General features: G+C 40.6%; 1 protein-coding gene across 2 annotated transcripts in view; it reads left to right on the plus strand.

Moving 5' to 3' along the window:
• Positions 1-20,945, plus strand: part of FAM184B (family with sequence similarity 184 member B) — a 112,703-nt gene that overhangs the window by 66,868 nt on the left and 24,890 nt on the right. For both annotated transcript variants that reach the window (XM_088450634.1, XM_088450635.1), the window contains exons 2-6: positions 7,216-7,980; positions 8,895-9,030; positions 9,121-9,269; positions 12,456-12,662; positions 16,997-17,104. In XM_088450634.1, the coding sequence (XP_088306760.1) occupies positions 7,216-7,980; positions 8,895-9,030; positions 9,121-9,269; positions 12,456-12,662; positions 16,997-17,104 (1,365 nt within the window). The remainder of the gene's footprint in view (positions 1-7,215; positions 7,981-8,894; positions 9,031-9,120; positions 9,270-12,455; positions 12,663-16,996; positions 17,105-20,945) is intronic.

The raw sequence follows: 20,945 nt of genomic DNA on the forward strand, positions 1-20,945 counted from the left end.
CAATGTGTAAATTATAATTAATACATTTTTGATAATAAGTGATGTATATTATATCAGTACATGATTGGATTGTTAGTATAATATAATCAGTGCACCATTTAACTGTTTTTACTCTTGAAATTACTATATTTATTCATTAAATTGTTGTTAGTCAGCCCATCAAAGAGTGAAACATTGTCAGTCAACAAAACTTATTTAGGGAATACATACATTTACTTACTGATATTATTTAGTCTATAAACAACAATCCTTATGTAGGGAATACATACATTTACTTATTGATATTATTTAGTTTATAAACAACAATCCTTATGTAGGGAATACATACATTTACTTATTGATATTATTTAGTTTATAAACAACAATCCTCATGTAGGGAATACATACATTTACTTACTGATATTATTTAGTTTATAAACAACAATTCTTATTTAGGGAATACATACATTTACTTATTGATATTATTTAGTTTATAAACAACAATCCTTATTTAGGGAATACATACATTTACTTACTGATATTATTTAGTATATAAACAACAATCCTTATTTAGGGAATACATACATTTACTTATTGATATTATTTAGTTTATAAACAACAATCCTTATGTAGGGAATACATACATTTACTTACTGATATTATTTAGTATATAAACAACAATCCTTATTTAGGGAATGCATACATTTACTTATTGATATTATTTAGTTTATAAACAACAATCCTTATTTAGGGAATACATACATTTACTTACTGATATTATTTAGTTTATAAACAACAATCCTTATTTAGGGAATGCATACATTTACTTACTGATATTATTTAGTTTATAAACAACAATCCTTATTTAGGGAATACATACATTTACGTATTGATATTATTTAGTTTATAAACAACAATCCTTATATAGGGAATACATACATTTACGTATTGATATTATTTAGTTTATAAACAACAATCCTTATATAGGGAATACATACATGTACTTACTGATATTATTTAGTTTTTTAAACAATAGTTTGCTTACTGGAGATACACAGCTGTCAGTGTCACAGCTTTGGAAAACCAAAGTCACTAAACTGCGCTGGAAAGCAAAAGCCGCTAAACCACTATACTGCTGTGCAATCTGCATCCCAGTCAGTCTCGCTATGAGAGACCCCCTGTGCCCAGCCCACCATGTTACCACCCCCACATACCTAACATTAGGCATAACTTCAGGAGGTACTTACTGTAAAGTATGTACTGTGTGGAGTAACAGCATTTAGACTATATTCTCCCCTTTAGTGATTGCTTTGTTGGTAAAACGCATTTGTCACTATTGCATCTGCTTACAGTCACAGGATTTAGTTGTGTCTGTAATTTTGGGGGAGATGTATCAAAGCTTGGAGAGAGATAAAGTACCAATCAATCAGCTTCTGTCATTTTACAAACAGCCTGTGAATTGGCAGTTAGGAGCTGATTGGTTGGAGCTTTATCTCTCTCCGAGGCTTAGTACATAGATCTTTATATCTCTGCAAGGTTTGATACATCTCCCTCTTTGTATTACAGGCTAGTTTCATTATTCTGTACACTGCAGCAATCCCTCTGCATTTGCTCAGTCATGTGTGATAGTATGCTCATGGCTTCACATATAATGCAGCAGCTTCTCCTGTATGATGTTTGTACACTTTGTTCATGTTTCATACATTCTGCATGTTTATATATCTGCATAGCATGAAGTGCATATTGTGTAACTACATGTATTCATTGTTGTCTAGTTTTACCATTATGCCATCCTATCACTACAATAAACACCATTCTGCATGTGTTCTTCATTGTTGTCTAGTTTTACCATTTTGCAATCCTATCACTACAAATAAACCCCATTCTGCAGATTGTCACATCTAGTTTGTATTATTTGGAAGTAGGAGCGGTGTAGTCTGTCTGTCAGACTATGCACAGGCCATATGGAGGTCTATAGAGATTACAGGGCACAGCGGAGCTGATTCTGAGGTAGACACAGCAGCAGACCCTTTTCCATCTGGCAGCAGCTGCCTGCTTACTACAGTTTGGTAAGGTGAGAATCCGGCTGTGTATACTAAAAATCTGTGTGACTGCATGTGAAAGCCTCTCCTGCCCACTATTCTAATGTCCGCAGCCTTCATCATTAGTATCCGACAGCCCCGTTTTGATTGCAAAACCAGTCGTCCCATCCCCGTCCGCATACTGCCAACGAGCTCTGACATCTGCCGATAGGCCCTGGACACTCCCATGAGACAGACCAGTTCCAATGCGATTGCACCATTGCCGCCCAGTTACCTTCCAGGAACACTCATAGGAGGGGTATTCAATCTGGCTAAATGCCACGCTGGAGGAATTCCATTAGCGGGATTACCCTGCATGCAAGTCCTGCAGTCGGACTGATGAGCTGCTAGGTAAAGTCAGCGTAAAAAACACAAAATCGGGTTCGCGCATGGGGAAGAACCCCCATTGATTCTGCAGTTTACATGTAATTATTGGGTTTCCGAGCCTGAATCATGATTTTTTTTTTGTCACAGGAAAAAGGCTAATTGAATAGCCTTGCCCTCGCCTTTGGCATTTTTGGCGCCAGTTATTCGTGGGGTAAACCCCTCGGCTAATTGAATACTCCTCATAGTGTGGTCTGCCGACAGAGGGATCAGTCCATATGCACTAGCAAACTCCGTTCATTTCTTCTTTGGCGTATGCGCAGTAAACTGAAATTTATCAGAACATCAGTATTTCCGCTTGGGTCCTGAGTCAGAATCAGCCCCACAGAGAGCAGCCTCTTTTCCATCTGATATTTCTTCCCTCCAACCCCTTGTTTTTTCAATTTTGACATTTGTTTCTTTGTTGCAGGTAAGTGGGGTCGTTTTTTTGGTTGTATCCACTCTCCCCCATATTATCCTTTGGCACCCTAATGCATATGGCAGCTGACATTTGTACATTATTTTGTTGTTATAATTAAAAATGACCAAATTAAACACCATTCTTGTGTCTGTCTCGTTGTATAAGTGATTAGTTTTATTCATATACTTTATAAGGTTTCTAGTATCATGCCGGAAGCCAAGCCATCATCAGCTGTTAAGGCATTTAATAAATAAATAATTATAATAGTGTCCTCAACTTTTTTAGCTGGATATAAAGCCAAATTATATACCGGGCACTATTGTTCTCTTCCCTGTTTCACAAATTCCCATCAGTATTATTATTATCCCTTATTTATATGGTGCCACAAAGGTCCCGCAGCGCCTTACACAGTACATAAATGAGCACACAAGAAAAACAGTTAATAGTAATACAAAACAATGCAGGATATGGACATGGTTTATAAACATAGCTGCGTAACGCAAGCAGCAGGGCGCCAGTAACCAAGTGTTAGGTGACAATTGGGGAGTTAGGAGTAAAAGATACAATGAGTAGGGGGAGGTGAAGCATGTGAGGAATGAGGGCCCTGCTTGTGGGGGAGAGGCAGACAGACAGGGGTGACACAGATGGGGTAGATGGTGAGGTAGGAGCATGGAGCAGTGGGTTAGGATATATGCTGTGGAACGTGTGTGTATACGATGACCAGATGTATGAAGAATTTAAGTTTAACATAACATCTATCTCTATGACAGAAAATAGATTTTGTTTGTGTTATTTACTTGAGAGATGTACAATATGAAGTTGTAGTGCTTTAATTTTTGTGTGTTCCAGTTTAGCATCTAAATACATCCGGCTAAAAATGCAGCTATTATGGTATTGTCCCACCATCCTAATACAGTAGTGAATGCTTTAGTCCCAGCTGCTGGGTGCTATGCCATGTTCCTGTGAGTGGGTGCATCTCACATGCTAGACCCACCCACAAAAAGGTGCAGCCATGCCCAACATGCTGTGGTTCCACAGGATGTTGCTCTATCCGAGCCCAGAATTTATCTTGCCAGCCCTGGAGGTGACAGGCAGAACCAGGACGGAATGGGGCTTAGTGGTGGGGTAACAAGCCCAGGTCGGGAGGGAGGTGGTTGAGAGTGGAGGAACAGGAAAGGTGGGGGAAAGAAGCAGAGGGTTGGAAAGCAGACTGATGAGAGAAAAAAGGGGAACAGCAAGTGGAGAAGAAAAGATGGGAAGGATAGGGATGGATAAAGTAGAGGATTATGTGGACACTGAATAAGGGGGGTGTTTGAAGTAAGAGTGCTCATGCTGTGGACAAGGTATTAAGCAAGATGAAAACTGGAGTGGAGGCTGTGTGATGAACAGACAGTGTGGATAAAAGCTGTTAAATGTTCAAAAAAGTAAAAGAACAGTGCTGCTAATGTATGAGCGCAGCTCCGAAAGTGAAATATAAAGAGAGGTATGTGAGTAGTGGGTGCAGGAATTAGTTATTATAATAAAAAATGTTTAAAGTGAACAGATGCGATGCAATGGAAAAAGGCAATACAGTACAAGCAGGATGTTCAGTAGTATGAAGGCAAAAATTACAATGTACAGAGCCGATCTAGTCAGAAGTGTTTTGAACAACAAAGATCAATCAACAAGAGCAGCACACAGATAGGGGAGTACTTGCAATGTCCAAGCAGTGAGTGCAGTAAGGAGTTTCCTGGATATGCATATAGTAGCTGATGGTGAATTTGGTAATTCACATAAGTATGTTGCTTGTTGTCATTCAAAAAGTGTTCTGGTTTTGAGGATGTTTTCCCTCAGTTTTCCTCCAGATTAACTCCGGCGTATCTCCGTCTTAGTTATCAATCTAAAACTAACTAATGCAGCCTATGTCTATGCAGCCTTACTGATCACTAATAACTAAGGTTACCAACATGTCTCTGTGTGCTCACTGATTGGGACCCCACCCCCTGTTCTCAACACACTAAAATGGGATGCAATAAAGTCTAAGATAAACAATTTGTGAGAAGGGGTAGAACACAGATTCACAGTAAATTCCAAACTTCCTTTATAGAAAATGCTCCTAATATAAAAGTGGAGACAAATTATATAAATTATTTTTCAAAGCTGGGATTATGCATTCAGTATAACAGCATCTTATGGGAGCAGTGGTGCAATTTACCTGCAAGAGAGAAAGAGAAGTCACGTCAGTCTTTGCATGGTGTGCATATGGCTAACAAGATTTCCAGCGTAACTCTATCTTAGTTATCAAATTGTAATTACACTTATAATCTAACACTTTGAATCTATAGCTAATGCAGTCTATGTCTTTGGAAGAAATAGAAACGGCGCATAAAGGTCTAACCGGACCCAGAAGACACACTTATAATAAAAAGATATATTGTTTAATAAAACATACAAGTGTAGATAGTGAATAATCGATAATGAAAATGGATTGAGAGGTCAATGACCACAATGAATATACTGCAAAAATTAAACATAATAATAAAAAAGGAAAAAGCCTCACATGTATTGTTGGAGATTAGAGCACCAGCTGTGTACTCCAATCACATATATCAAACTAAAGTGCTGTTAATATACACCTATTTCATTGAATAAAATCCTCTTGAGGAATAAATGGATAAATTACCTATTATTGGCATAGAAAAGGTAGTTCCGTTATTAGGAATCCATATTGACACAAGTCTTGTATCCAATCATTGGCTGTGAATGCAAAAATGTAACAGATAATGGAGCCAATATTGCCAAAAATATATGTTACTTGCTGAGGTAAAAAAGGGTGAGTGTTTATGCATATAAATCCTCCTCTAGCCCACCTAGGAAAATTAGGCTGGGAGATATGATGTGGATATGTCTCTCACCTAATGTTCTTAGACACTTGCTGCTGTGCACTGGATCTGTGCCGTGGAGAGTAAAGCAGTGATGCCGTCGAAGCGCAGTGTAGAGGGGAATAAATCCCGTGTCAGCGCTGGTTCAATTTAGCGCTAGCTGAAATAAAGCTGCGACTGTACACCGGAGGATCCTGGGCCGTGATGGGAAGGCTGTGGCTCTACGGAGGCACTCGCAAGGAGTATATCAACTCCGGAGCATAGAGTTGTCTGCGACTCCAGCAGAGGGGATAGAGCTCTATCGGCTGGGTTGGAAAAACGGCTCTGCTGTAACTTCACAGGTGCTTCAGCAAGGCAGGAATGCAGGTTAGTAGCAGGGACACCCTTAACACGTTTCTTTGCGCTAAATTGAATCAGCGCTGACACTGGATTTATTCCCCTCTACACTGCGCTTCGACGGCATCACTGCTTTACTCTCCTCGGCACAGATCCAGTGCACAGCAGCAAGTGTCTAAGAACATTAGGTGAGAGACATATCCACATCATATCTCCCAGCCTAATTTTCCTAGGTGGGCTAGAGGAGGATTTATATGCATAAACACTCACCCTTTTTTACCTCAGCAAGTAACATATATTTTTGGCAATATTGGCTCCATTATCTGTTACATTTTTGCATTCACAGCCAATGATTGGATCCAAGACTTGTGTCAATATGGATTCCTAATAACGGAACTACCTTTTCTATGCCAATAATAGGTCATTTATCCATTTATTCCTGAAGAGGATTTTATTCAATGAAATAGAGGTGTATATTAACAGCACTTTAGTTTGATATATGTGATTGGAGTACACAGCTGGTGCTCTAATCTCCAACAATACATGTGAGGCTTTTTCCTTTTTTATTATTATGTTTAATTTTCTGCAGTATATTCATTGTGGTCATTGACCTCTCAATCCATTTTCATTATCGATTATTCACTTTCTACACTTGTATGTTTTATTAAACAATATATCTTTTTATTATAAGTGTGTCTTCTGGGTCCGGTTAGACCTTTATGCGCCGTTTCTATTTCTTCTACTGTATTTTTCCTTGGAATAGGGGACTGGAGGACCCTTGGGACGGCTGCTGGTCGTGATAGATTGCAGGGAGGTGGGCGCTACAAACCCTTCTATTCTATCAGTCTATGTCTTTGCAGCCTTACTGATCACTAATGTATATAATATATTTTTTTTGTGTACAAACCCTTCAGATTTTTTTTCATTCCTGCATAAATGTGACCTTTAATGTGTTCAGGTCTTCAATGAAATAAAGCAATAGAGAGTGACCTGTATATTGAGCACATACAGGCTCTTCAGGAAAGCACAACAGGCGGTTATGGCATCCTTTTGGAATTTCATTTGGGTTGCTGTATGTCTTATTCAGTATATGGCATTTTTGAGCATTACGTAACAAAATTCAGTTTACTTTTAAAGTAATACAAATACTTATTTATTTTAATTGTTTTCAAAGGTGATTTATTCTTTAAACCTCAAAATTGATGAATATGAAGTGAACATTTTAGCTCTAAAAGAAGCCCATCACAAGGAAGTTGACCTACTTTCCAACGAGTCAAGGGAAAAGGTTCTCCAGTGTGAGATGTTGGTTGGGGAGGAGAAGAACTTGCGATCACAGATTCAGAACCTTGAGGAAACCCTGGAGAAGAACAATAAAATGAAGGAACAAACCTTGGCCGATCTTGCCATGTACAAAAAACAAACAGAAGAGAGGGAACTGAAGACTCAACGTGAGCAGTCCGAGAAGATTGCAACCTTGTCCAGTGAAATGCTGTCTATGAAAACCGACTTTGAACATCGTCTGCAGCAGCTAACCGAGGAGTCTGATGCGCTAAGAAAAGAGACTGCAGCAAGTGACAAAGAGAGATCTGTGGAAAAAGAAAATGAGAGACTTAGTAAGGAGATCCAGTCACTGAGTAAAGAAATAGAGTGCCTAAAATCGCAGAACCGGAAGATAACGGAGGAATACACGCTTAAGACCAGCAAACTCCACAGCAGCTATATCAAAGAAAGAGAAAACCTAAGAAAGGCTCTGCAGCAGTCCGTTACCGAGATGATAAAACAGCTGCAGCAGAAAGAGCAGGAACAAAGAAAAAGTAGTCAGGACAAAGAGGCAGCCATGTTGCAGGAAGTAGAAGAGCTGAAAGGTGACATTGAGGCGAAGGTGCATGAGATGATTGAAGTCAAAGAACATTCACATAATATGAAAGAAAGGATACAGGTAAGAACAGATGGTGTTTATTGTGTGCAATAGTATGGTGATCTTGCATTGGTAGAAATTTGTCATAATTAAAGGTACTTCTCTCTAATGTTCTCAAGAACTTTCTTGTCCTCCAATACTACAACTTGGATTTCTCAAGCAGGTATTGTTGATGCCACTTCCCTGTGTACTGTGCATCTGCCTGCACCTGTAAGTACACAGGAGGGGGTCACCTACTGTATCACTGAACTATGAACCAGACCAGGGGTAGTAGTATAAAACAGAGCAGTGAAAGACCACTCCATATTGGTTTAGTCTATACAATGGTTGCTTCCTCATATAGGTGATAGGTGCAACTTAGATATTCTTTGTGAAACTTTTTTTTTTTTTTTAAATGGATTCTATTTCTCTCTAAATAGTAGTAAATATTGTGTACTGAGCATTTAATGATATCTATGAGAACCAGGCACAGCTAATCTCTCCCATGTTCTTCTTTTGATAGCACCTACCATTTAAGGTATAGGTTGACATCCCTCCATGTGTCCATTCATGGGATCTCCCCCTCGCCCCTGGGCTACCCCTGTATCTATATTTCAGCTGTGCACTGACAGTGGGGACTGGAGAGAGCTGTCAGTACTGGCAGCTGTCTTCTCTCTTCTGTTACCAATGGCAGTTTGCAGTTGTAATATGGTAATGGTGAGGGCATATGTATAAGGTGGGTGGCATACGTATAAGGTGGGTGGCCCCAAATAATGGTTATTCGTATGTAGACATCCCCTTTATGGAAACCCTCAAAACATGACCTATCGGTCGAACACTGGACAGGAGATGAGAAGTGTTTAGAATGATAAATGTTGTAAGAATCAGTTTATTGCAGTCACAGAAAGTAGTCACTGTAACTAAATGTGATTGGTCAGTAATCCTTCATTTTTTAGGAGCTGGAGTTACAGCAAAAACAGAGAGATCAGGAGTTGATTGAATCTAGAACCTTACAGACACAAGTGGCCGAGGAGCTTTTAGTAGCTAAACAGCGACTACTGGAGCAGGAGAGCGAGATCCAGAAACAAACAGGTAGTAACTGTTAATGCTTTGTGGTGCAGTCCCGCGTGTACTGATGTCTGCGGTGTGGTAAAACAATAATACAATGCTATGTTTTGACAGAACAGATGAAGACCGTGTCAAATGCACACAAAGCAGCTCTCACCGAACTGACTGAATTAAAAAGTCAAATTGATCAACTGCAGCAGAAGCCATTAAGCAAGACAAGCGCAAGCAAGAGAGACAGCAGGGAAGTTGTCAGCTCAAAGCAGGTATTGTATTAGCGAACAATGTTGACAAGAAACCCATTATGTAGAAATCCCAGGGTGCAATCTGCTTTTATTTGTGGAGGTCATTATCAGCCGGTGAAAGCTTCTATGTTATTAAAGATATAGAGAAACTCTTTAAAAGAAAAACAACAAAAATCATTGATAAATTTTGGTGGATTATTCTGATGATGGACACACATTTGGTTATGTTTATTACAGTTGTGTATAAGATGGCTCCATTCAATAAATGCCCAATAGGTGTGGAATAAGGTGGAGATGGAGCCGTCTCTTCTGCACTATCTATGCCTTAGTGTCATTAGCATTCTGCTGTATGGACTGTGTAGCTCAGTTACCACTAATGTGCTCATAGGTGACCATTTTTACACCATGAGCTCGCTGGCATTTTATGGGCCCTGTGCACATAATTGGTTCATTCTGCGCACACCTAGGGCCTGATTGTGAGTGGCACGCAATGCCGAAGTTCAATGCCGAAACTTTTTGCTACTGCACATATGCTGTGACTGGGAGGTGGCTAGTCACATTATATGCGCCATGTTATGGGCGTGCTATGGGAGAGTCACGAGTGTACCGCTGAAGTGTTTGCGTACACAGATGCCTAATAGTTAACATCGGAGGCCATACTCAGATGGAAAATCTGCACCTGGAATGGGGCTGGTGCAAGTTTTGATAGTGCAATTAGTGGTAGTGTAGAGAGACGCACCAGGCGGCATTACAGTGTCTACAGACGCTCAAAGCGGGCATCTCAGTCGATGCATATTCAGATGTACGGATGTGCACCAGGGAAGGGTTTTGTAGTCATCAATAGAACAACCTCCTACCCCATCATATTTAAAATTTCACTTCACAAAAACTGCTTGGGTTAGCTTTAAATTATTCATGGAAGTGAGAGGACATCAGGTTTGTCTGTATTACATGTGACACTTATGGGCATCTGTGCTTTATATTACTTTGTATCCCAATTAGGTCTGGCACTGAGGCTGGGATACAAATGTTAGGCACAAAATGCAGTAAAACTATAGGATGGGATCTCTGCTAGCTCAGTACTGCTGTGTAACTTTGGCGGTGCAGAAATGATGATGCACCCCTCAGCACAGCACCAATGCCCCCAAAATTCTGCCCTCTCCTCCTCAATACTCTCATGTTTATATTATACACTGCTCAGCAACAGTAACCATGTCACGTCCACGTTCTGCATATTGTCTCCTTTATACCACTGCTGGAATATTTCCTTTATTTGCTTCTAAAATACTCAGTGGAGCCTCACTTATGTCTTAACAGAATTTCATTATATTGTTTTATATACACTTATAAATGCCCATTCCAGTATAAAATGTGCCTAAGTCGCCACTTTTAGAAGAAGTACAAAAATCTGTTCTGTTTCCACATCCTAAAAGGCTCTGCAGAAACCCAGTAAGGGGCAAACATGAAGTTTTAGCACACAACGCATACGCAAAAGCACATTTATGCATTTTATCTATTTCCATCCCATTCTGAGTCGGATGGATCTTTGCCAGATCTTCCTGTGTATGAAATAGGCGTTTTGGGGAAGGAACTGGGCTACAACAATGCGGTCGCCCTGAACTGTTCTGTCTTATGGGAGTGTCGTGGGCATGTATCTAAAGCTCCGTGCCATTCTGCAGGTCAACCAATCTGTTGCTCCTAGCAAGGGGCAGGTACTAGCCCTATGGAAACTCACATTAGTCTGAGGTAGTAAATTTGCTTCCGTGGCTTACCACAAACACAGCCACTTTGCACTTGACTCAGAATCAGCCTCATAGATGGGAGCAAATACAGCTGCTGGGAGCAAAATTTATTACCGAAAAAAACATTATATGCTGTAGGGGGTAAAATAAAAAGCACAAACTGATTTAGGTTTGTGAGGCATTAGGCCAGTCTATGATTGCTAACAGCATGCAAGAACAGCCAGTATTTGCCCTGCATGCAAGAACAACCAGTATTTGCCCTGCATGCAAGAACAGCCAGTATTTGCCCTGCATGCAAGAACAGCCAGTATTTGCCCTGCATGCAAGAACAGCCAGTATTTGCCCTGCATGCAAGAACAGCCAGTATTTGCCCTGCATGCAAGAACAGACAGTATTTGCCCTGCATGCAAGAACATACAGTATTTGCCCTGCATGCAAGAACATACAGTATTTGCCCTGCATGCAAGAACAGACAGTATTTGCCCTGCATGCAAGAACAGAGAGTATTTGCCCTGCATGCAAGAACAGACAGTATTTGCCCTGCATGCAAGAACAGACAGTATTTAGGGCCTTATTTATCAACGAGTTTATCTCTCAAAACTAGTGATAAATATCACTTTTTATGATAAATGGGGCTCCAGCCAATCAGCTCCCAACTGTCATTTTTCTAACAGTTGACAGTTGGGAGCTGATTGGCTGAGCACCATTTATCATAACAAGTGATATTTATCACTAGTTTTGAGTTATAAACTCGTTGATAAATGAGGCCATTAGTCTCTAGCGCTCTTATTAGATGGAGCAAAAAGTTCATCAACATATTCTAAAGTTGAAATAGAAGGTCAAATTGACAACTCTTAGCTGTCAGAAATTATATAAACGATGGATTTGGAACAAGCATTATACTGTATATACATTGTATTACAGTTTAAAAACTGTTTAAGAGAATGAGCAGATGTGTCACTGTTTTTTGGTGACTCCAATCTGGATTCCTAAATCTTTAAATATTTGTTTGTTAGTGGATAACTCTGGAGTTGGTTTATGCATGGGGAACAATGTTTTAATTGCACAGTCTACTTTAAACCTCATCTAATATATGTGTTCATAGCTGTTTGTGATGGAGGGTTTGCACTTTGCAGTAGAAGTATAACAATGAGTAGATGGAGTCACATTTTATGTTGGAGACTGCAAGAGATCAAAGAAGAATGGGACTTAGCAACTTCCGAGTCAATTCATATAGACAGTGTGCAGTTATAGCAATTAGAAGGGCCCAGCTTTGTATATGAAAGTGTGAAATTTTGGGGTTAGATGTCTTTAAGGCAATTGGCTTAGTTTTAAAATGTAGCCTCTGTTACAGCTAGCCGAACATATCTTTGTTAATGAATTATGTATTTTGACATGGTATAGATAGCGGAGTCATTTAAAATCAATACATGTCTTCCATGTTTTTCACTACATTTACATCTAGTCCCTGAGAGAACACTCAGTCCCAAAACACGAACATATGAGACAGCACAAAGAAGACGTCAGTAAAACCAAACGGCAGAAAGAAGCAGAGTCCAAACATCTCAAGGAGCAGATCGCTAAGAGCCGAGAAGACTTAGCGAAGATGCACGCAGCCGAGATTAAAGCCATCCAGACTTCCATGGAGGCGGAGAAGAGACAATTGCAGAAAGTACAGTAGGAACTTCATTCATTTCAATGTTTATCCCTTAAAGTGAAAGTGAAATAATCTTTTAAAGGTAACATAAGTTACATACATATTTTATTGAGAAGACTTAGCTGTGAAACTCCAATATATGTGAGATGTTTTCTTTAAGTGTTATTACGTTTTGTTGCTTCTATGCTAGGATTGTTATTTTTAATTATAATATGGACACTAGAAGGCACTGTCCAATAAATATTAATTGTATCTTTGGATTCCAATTAATATATAGGTACTTCTAACTAAGGGCCTGATTCAGAGCCGGACGCTCTGACCAGAGCGCTTGCTCTGAATCAGGGCCCTCCTCCATGAAAATGGAGCGGCCTCCTGGCCGCTCGTATAGCAGTGGGTGACCACCCACAGCATATGCGAGCAGCCAAAAAGATGGTCGCGATGGTCTTGACCATCGTGACCATCGGACTTGCGACGGAGACCCTGCGGTAGGGTCTCCCTGCCACAAGCCCTGGAGTGATTTTGGCTCTATCAGAGGGGCCAGCTTCAGACGGTAGGCGTTCCCATGGGAACGCCTCCGTCTGGCAGGCACGGGGCGTCAATCAACATCGACAGCACGCCCCCTTTGGTGCGAGACACGGAGCGATGGAAAGCCCGTCGCTCCCCGGGTCTCGTGCATGCGCACGACGGAACACACAAGCAGCTCATCCTGATTAAAATTATATGGGGCATGCCTATATTCTGTGTGCGACTGCGGCTGTATCTACATGCGAATTGCTACATTATAGTACCAGCAACTGTAGTGGAAAAAGTTGCACGAAAAGACACTCGGCGCTATTGAGTCACACCACGGCATGGTTCGACTGGAAGGTCTGTTTAACACACAAAGAGGATAGCTGTATGTGGACACATCTTCATCTAACCAATACTCAGCTGCCTCTGCAATACGGGCTAGAAATGGTAAGGTTTCATTTACTGCATTTCGACGGTCACATGGGATATGTGTATGTATGAACCAGTGGTACTGTAAGCCTGGAGTTGTACTTTCCATTCTATTTGTTGATAAAGAACAAAAATTATATATATAAAAAAAACAGAATAAAAATTTTAAAAATAAAATAAATTATGTGAAAAATGCTTTATTTAAATAATAAAGCATTTTATTTTTAATTGAAGTTATGTTATAGTCAAACTGAGGAGTATAGTCTTTCATCATTTGAGCTGAGCACATAAGAGAAGCTTCATAGTTTACAGAATGATCACGTTATATCCATGATGAAAATAAACAGTCACTAGGGTGTATATGTACTAAAGTGAGTCAGATTCTAGCTATTGGCTGATACAATGCAATTGCTGTTTTATTGTACTTGTTTTAGGAACAGTTACACATTACAAATGGGACTTTTCTTAGACCTGCATCAGATAAATCTTAATGCTTTTACTTCATGTTTTCTACTGGGGTTTTAGCGGCTATTAACCACTTGCCTGGCATGGTCGTATACGACCATACCAAACTGGGCTTTCCCTGACATGGTCGTATCTGATACGACCAGTCAGAAATGCCCACTAGACGGCTGTGGGAAACGAATCTTCCCACAGCCGCCTATGTCAGAGGGACCTGTTGGTCCCTCTATACCAGCGGCTCCCCCTTCTGTATGTCCCGATCACTGCTGGCTACAGTGATTGGGCACCCGACGGCTGCAGAGAAGAGCAGCCACCGGGGAAGTCAGCGCTGCCCCGTCTCCCCCTGTGTATTCCCCGTCAGCCAATGAGAGCAGCAGCCGCCGGGAAGACAGCGTCGTTCCCCCTTTATATTTATACCCCGGCAGCTCCAGAGATTCGTACCGCCGGGGAAGCCAGTCCTTTCCCGGCATTTACCAGGGAGCAGCAGCTTCTGGGGAAGATAGCGCCGCCTCCCTCACTGTTTATACCCCGGCGGCTCCAGAATGCTGGAGCAGCAGCCACCGGTGAAGGTAGCGCCGCTCCCATAGTGCTCTGCCGCCGGAGAAACCAGCCTGCCGCACCCCTGCATATACTCGGTGGCTGCATGGAGGAGCAGCAGCCGGTGAAGTAGCGCCACCCCCATAGTGCTCTGCCGCCGGAGAAACCAGCCTGCCATCCCCCTGCATATACCCGGTGGCTGCATGGAGGAGCAGCAGCCGCCGGTGAAGTAGCGCCGCCCCCATAGTGCTCAGCCGCCGGAGAAGCCAGCCTGCCGTCCCCCTGCATATACCCAGTGGCTGCATGGAGGAGGAGCAGCAGCCGCCGGTGAAGGTAGCGCACCGCCTCCCCCCCCTCCCGAGCCAGCGCTAGTCTCTCCCTTCATGCACTATACCATCAAGCATGCTTCATTCAGCAGGGGGGACTGATCATAAGTCTCCCATGACAAAAAAGTGATGGCCATCGATGGGTGAAACCATCGATGATTCATAATTGTTTCACTCCATCGGTGATTAACCATCGATGGTTAACCCACCGATGGCCATCCCTATGCAGCATTTCTGCTGCTCTCTGCATGTGGCTGCAGGGAAGGATGGAGTGAGGGAAGGGGGGGGTGGATGTATATGTTTCCAGGGAGTTAGGGAGTGGGAGTCGTGTATGTAGGTGTTAAGGAGGGATATAATCTGGAGGGGAGGGGGGCTTAAAATAATAATTAAAAAACATTACACTACTGATGGGGGGTGGGAAGTCATTTTATAATGGGGACCTAGGAACTCGAGGGAAGTACGAGACACCCCCTAGGCATATTTTTTTTTATAAAATATTTAAAAACATTTTTAAAAATACTTTTTAAACTATATGAAATAAAAAAAACCCGACAATTTCTGACCGGTTTTGCCGTAAAAATCGTCGGTTAAGTCGTCCCAGACTTTTCACAATCAAACTCAGCGGAGCAATTATGAAGTTGGGAATATAGCGGCGTATTTATCTGCCAAATCGTATCCGATCTATCTAAGAATCCCCAGGATATATGGAATGCAGCAGATACAGTATCTCAGATGGCATGATCAATGGCTGACTGTACATTCACCCATAGGTGTAGTGCTACTGTAGGATAGTGTGTGCTCTATACGGCTCTTGGGTATGGGCAATAGTCTCAAATAGCTCTATTGGGTTCGGTATATTGGGTCGATAATTGACATGGTCATCATGTTGACAGAATATGCTCACATGTTCATCATGTTGACTATGATAAATGGTCAACATGATCACAATATAGAAAATCCAGTTTTGAAATATGCCTAGCACTAACCCCTTACACTGATCCCTTACATTGACTCCTTACACTAATACTGGCCCCTAGCACTGACGCCTAAGACTAACCCTTATGTCAATATTTTCACTATGTCGACATATCATATGTTCACATTTTGACATTAGAGATGTGAGTGTTCGGTTTTATTCGGTTCTTATCGCCAGATTAGTGCAAGTTCGGATTGCTATCCAAAACACGTCAATATAATGGAGTTTATGAGAACCGAACATATCCGAGTAAGGGACGTATTCAATTAGGAGCGAAAATACTTTTTTTCGCCATCTGCGAAAAACGGGCGGGCAAATTTTGGGTGAAAAAAATTAAAAATGATAGAAAGCAATTTTTTCCAGGAAATTACTGTCCCACATAAATTGGGGGTACGCTAAAATGGGTGTAAGTATATTTTCGTGTCGTAAAAATGCAATTTTAAAAACCGTTAAAAAACCACCTGCTGTGACCGCGTGCGATGTTTAAAATACTTGACGCATCCAAACTGCACCCTGAAAAATCAGACACAATACGTTAAAACCATTTTCATCCATTTTTTTTTTACCCAAAAATTTTGCCAAAGTGCGCAACTTGCGAAAAAAAATTGGGGTCATTTATCTTTAGAGTGGGTGTCCAAAGGGTTCTGAAAGAAATCCTCACATTTTTAGCCAAAAATAGGGATTTTGCATTTTTTTTCTCCCGATCTGGGATGGAGAAAACTTTTCTCCAGTTTTTTTTTCATCTGTTTGCCGTGTTCGTCCTTTTTCTTGAGAAAATGTAGCCTTTTTTTTGCGATAACGTCCCTTTTTGAAGCTAAATGAATATAGCCCAAATCCGAGTCAAACCGAACCGCACATCTCTAGTTCACATAACTGTCAACATAATCAATGTCGACAAAGATAATGCTGACAGTATAACTGCATACAATCTTTATTACCCTTTACTATGATTGTTTAACAAGACCTATAGCGGTGCATCCCATGTACACATACTTTCCTGATGTAGTGCTGGATAGTGCAAACTACTTACAGTAGATTGTTCAGATGATATTGTTGTAATAGAGTCTGTTTTTTTTTATATATTTATATTAATGTAAACATTATTGCAGGAACATGAGATGCATCTAGAAGAGCTGAAAAAGAATGAATATGAGATAAATCAGCTCATAGATGAGAGAGACGCACTTTATATTAAACTTCAAGACTCCATATGTAAGGTACAGCTAACAGTGTTTCATAGTTTGTGTTATTGTGCTAAAGAAATTAATGTGTTTCATGTAATTGTATAGCGCTGTTTATTATGATGGGACTATCTATCATCTATCTATCTTTATAAGATCTGTCCTGTCTCCTCAGTGCGCGTGCTGTAAAAGCTCTTCCTAATATTACTAGTGCATGTTATTATATATTTTTTTTTGCCCATTGGCTTAGTGGCTAACACATTTATTGATCACTAGAAATGATGATCTTGTTCTGTAACATTTCATAATTTTCATTGTTTTGTAATAATTAATGTGCGATATTGGACAGTCATTGGTCACTGCATCAGCACTCTCTTCCAATACATCCATTTGCTTGTTGTATTTAGAAAAGACGGCTGCTAGGTGATGTTATTGATGGAAGTTTAAGCAATCAAACTATTAGGGATGCAGCTGCTATATTGGTACACTGAGCAGTGATGCAGACATCTCTAGTCATGATGAGGTAGATGAGTAGGAACATTGTCATGTTGAAATGAGTCACCTAAGTTTTCTGTAACAAGCTGACTGACGCATTGAGTGCGTTACAGTATTATACAGCACTCCCCCTCCTCCCTTAGCTTAAAAAGAGAACACATTTTCTGGTGTTGATATTGTAGTAGAAGATTGTTAAAGGGGTGGATGGAGCCACCATTAGGCCTGGGGCACTAGGGCAGCCCATATATCAGACCTTATCTGTCAGAGAAGGGGCACAACAAGCTAATTGGCCAATTAGTTGGCTATAAGACATGACTGCCTGGACCAATAGTGGACATTAAGCTGCTTGTAAGGATCTACGATATAATCATCCCCAACAGGCATCAATAGTCTTACCCTCTCATCTTCCCTGGAAGCTCTATGGAATAGTGCATGAGGCCAGCAGTGACTGGCTAAATAAAGAGAATACTGACCTGTTTCCTGCTTTCCTGTATTTTTTCTTATCAATGCACGGTGCACATATTCTCAAATTGGCATAGGTCACTCCCAATAGTCTTAGCTCACCTTCAGAGTTTACATAGTGTTGCAGTTGGATGTATTCCCTGAGAGGGAATTTCTCCTGAAGCTCTGTAGAAGAGCTCCACTTCTCATTGACTTCCAGTAGGCCAATCCTAGATACACTCGCTTCAGTCAATTTTTTGAGCATCTCATGGTGGAGTCTAATGGGAGGGGAGCATTTAGACATATTTTTGGGTTCTGAAATTTCCAACCTTTGAGCGTAGGGACAACGGGTGGAATTTTTATGTGCACTAGATGTCTCTCATGTGTGTCCTGAGTCTTTGTCCGGGCTGTTTGACTCTTTGCCATTGGAGCCCCCCCCTCTCTCTATCTCAATTATTCCCTATTTCTGCCACTAGGTATGTTTCCTATCTATTCTAGTAAACTGTATGTGCATTGGGTGTCTTTCCTTTATGTGGTGGCTGTCTTGTAAAGTGCATACTGTATTTGTGTTATCGGATTAAGCTCTTCAAAGTTTAGATTTTTATCTATGTATTATCTTACTTACCTGTATTATAAAGGTGATTATCTACTTCAGAACTGTTTATATACTGTGCATTGCTCTGTTTTAATTATATACTTTGAGAAAAGACTTGAATATGTTACATCTATCTTACATCAATGCTAAGTTGGCTGCACACACTTAAGGCCAAAATGACCAAATAGACAGGGAAGCATTACGTTTTCCAAAGATGGGGTTCTAATGCCCAGATATCCCCCATCTTTTTGTCAATAAAAAACAGGAGTCCCCTTGTTTAATATGTTAAGCTTTCTAGTTTATAATATTGTAAACCTTGTTGGGCTAACAGATTATACCCACACATTGTAAACATTACTTCAACTAGCAATAAAAAAATGCTGAATATTTTTTAAAGACATACTCTAGTATGAAAATTAAGAGTAAAATATATATGCTGATTTTTTTAATGCCGAAGCAACCACCACAGTATTTCTGGTGGTGGTTATAAAAAAATATGCAGATTTATTATTAGTTACACTTACTCAGGGCTGTCTTAATGTATGGGCACACTGGACAGCTACCCAGGGCACCACGAATCTAGGGGCCTTCATTGGCTGGTACAGTACAATATTTTAATGGTCTGTATTGCCAAATGTAGCTGCACCGACTGGTCCTGGCCCGGAAAAGCCCTCCCCCATCTGATCTCTATAGGAACAGAATCCTGCATCACTGCTGAAGTGGCAGGCAGCTCATCTGTGGTTATCTCCAATGACGCTGTTGTGATGATGACGTGAATAGCCGCAGAAGCACATATTTCTGCTCACCGTCTACCGAAGTGGCGAGCAGAAATGTGCGATGAGTCGGTACTTGGGGGGGGGGATGCACCATTGGGCACCCATTATGTTTTGACGCCCACAGAACAAATTGAATTGCCCCAATAATGCTCAAAGGTTTCTGTTGATTAATCCTCACTTTACATCATAGATTCCCTAAGTTTGCCATTATAGTGCACATTTTAAGAATTTCCATGCTTGGGCGTAGGTGACTTAATTAGTACCTCAGTCAATTTGTTTTAACCAACTGGACTCAAGCATGGATATTCTTAAAACCTGGACTGTAATGGCAGACTTTGGGAACCTCCTCATGTTTTTCTATGTTTAAACGTTGGTTTTGTTAAAAGTACCTATAAATGGTAAATGTTTAATTTTATTGACCCTTTGCATTTGTATTCCCGTGAATGGGTGGGTAGGGGCCCCATTGCATTGTTTTGCCCAGGGCCTACAATGCTGTTAAGACCGCACTGCACTTACAGTACTTGCAGTTTCAATAAAATTAAAAAAACTACTTTTATGGCAATTTTGGGTAGATTTCATTTGCCGTGTTAGAAGGAGTAAGGGGACTAGTAGCACTTTCTGAATATTCAAATTTTTCTGAAAAAAAAAATAAAAATCATTTTTGTGTGGCTACCGATATTGATATTGGCATGTGACCAGTTCAAAAAGTGCCAAAATAATCTCAGCACAGGGATGATAAAATCCGCAAATGTACGCATGGTTTTTGTTTGTTTGTTTTGGTTAGCTGGTTTGGAGCTCTCTTTCACTCTTATTCCCTCCTATTATCTCCTTATTCTGTATCCTTTTCATTCTCACTTTCTTTGTAGCCCTCCCTAATTTTGACAGCTTCTAAAAGCAGCAGTCAGTGTGATTGAGCCTTTTATAGTGTGATCCACATGGAACATTAGAGATAGGGAAATATTTAGGGGACAGATTAGGCACAAAGTTAATGGCCATTCCTAACCCCAATTGTATTATTTTTATTATTAGGTTAGAAGACCTAATTTGTTGATTGCAGCATGATATAATATAATGGGAGCAGGGCGGGATTTGGTCACTTGGTTTATTACTGTCACTGACAGTAATAAAACAATAAAACAAGCTGATACCTGACGACAGTCTGTCCTTCCAAAATATTCCTAATAACTTCAAAATGTTTCCACTGTACCATACTGTACACCATCTTTAGTGGAGTCCATCTTTAGTGGAGTGTGTACGGGTCACTCACTGCATCTGCAACCCTGTCAGAGAGATGCCTCTATTAACCCGACAGGCATTTTCCAGGCCCGCTGATTGGCCAGCCCCTATGCCTGGGCGCATGCTGACTGGTCAATCCATTTCCCAGTAACTACTGAATATTTACACTGTACCATACTGTATGCCATCTTGAGTTGAGTGTGGACGGGTAAAATATGTTCAGTGTGTCCTATTCACACTGCACTGAGGATGGTATATAGTATGATACAATGGTAATAATTTGTAGTTACTGGGAAATTTCAGACTGACCGGAATAAAACAAGAGTCTGAGTGT

Source organism: Taudactylus pleione, unplaced genomic scaffold (genome assembly GCF_031769625.1).
Source record: "Taudactylus pleione unplaced genomic scaffold, aTauple2 ptg000520l, whole genome shotgun sequence".
Lineage (NCBI taxonomy): Eukaryota > Metazoa > Chordata > Amphibia > Anura > Myobatrachidae > Taudactylus > Taudactylus pleione.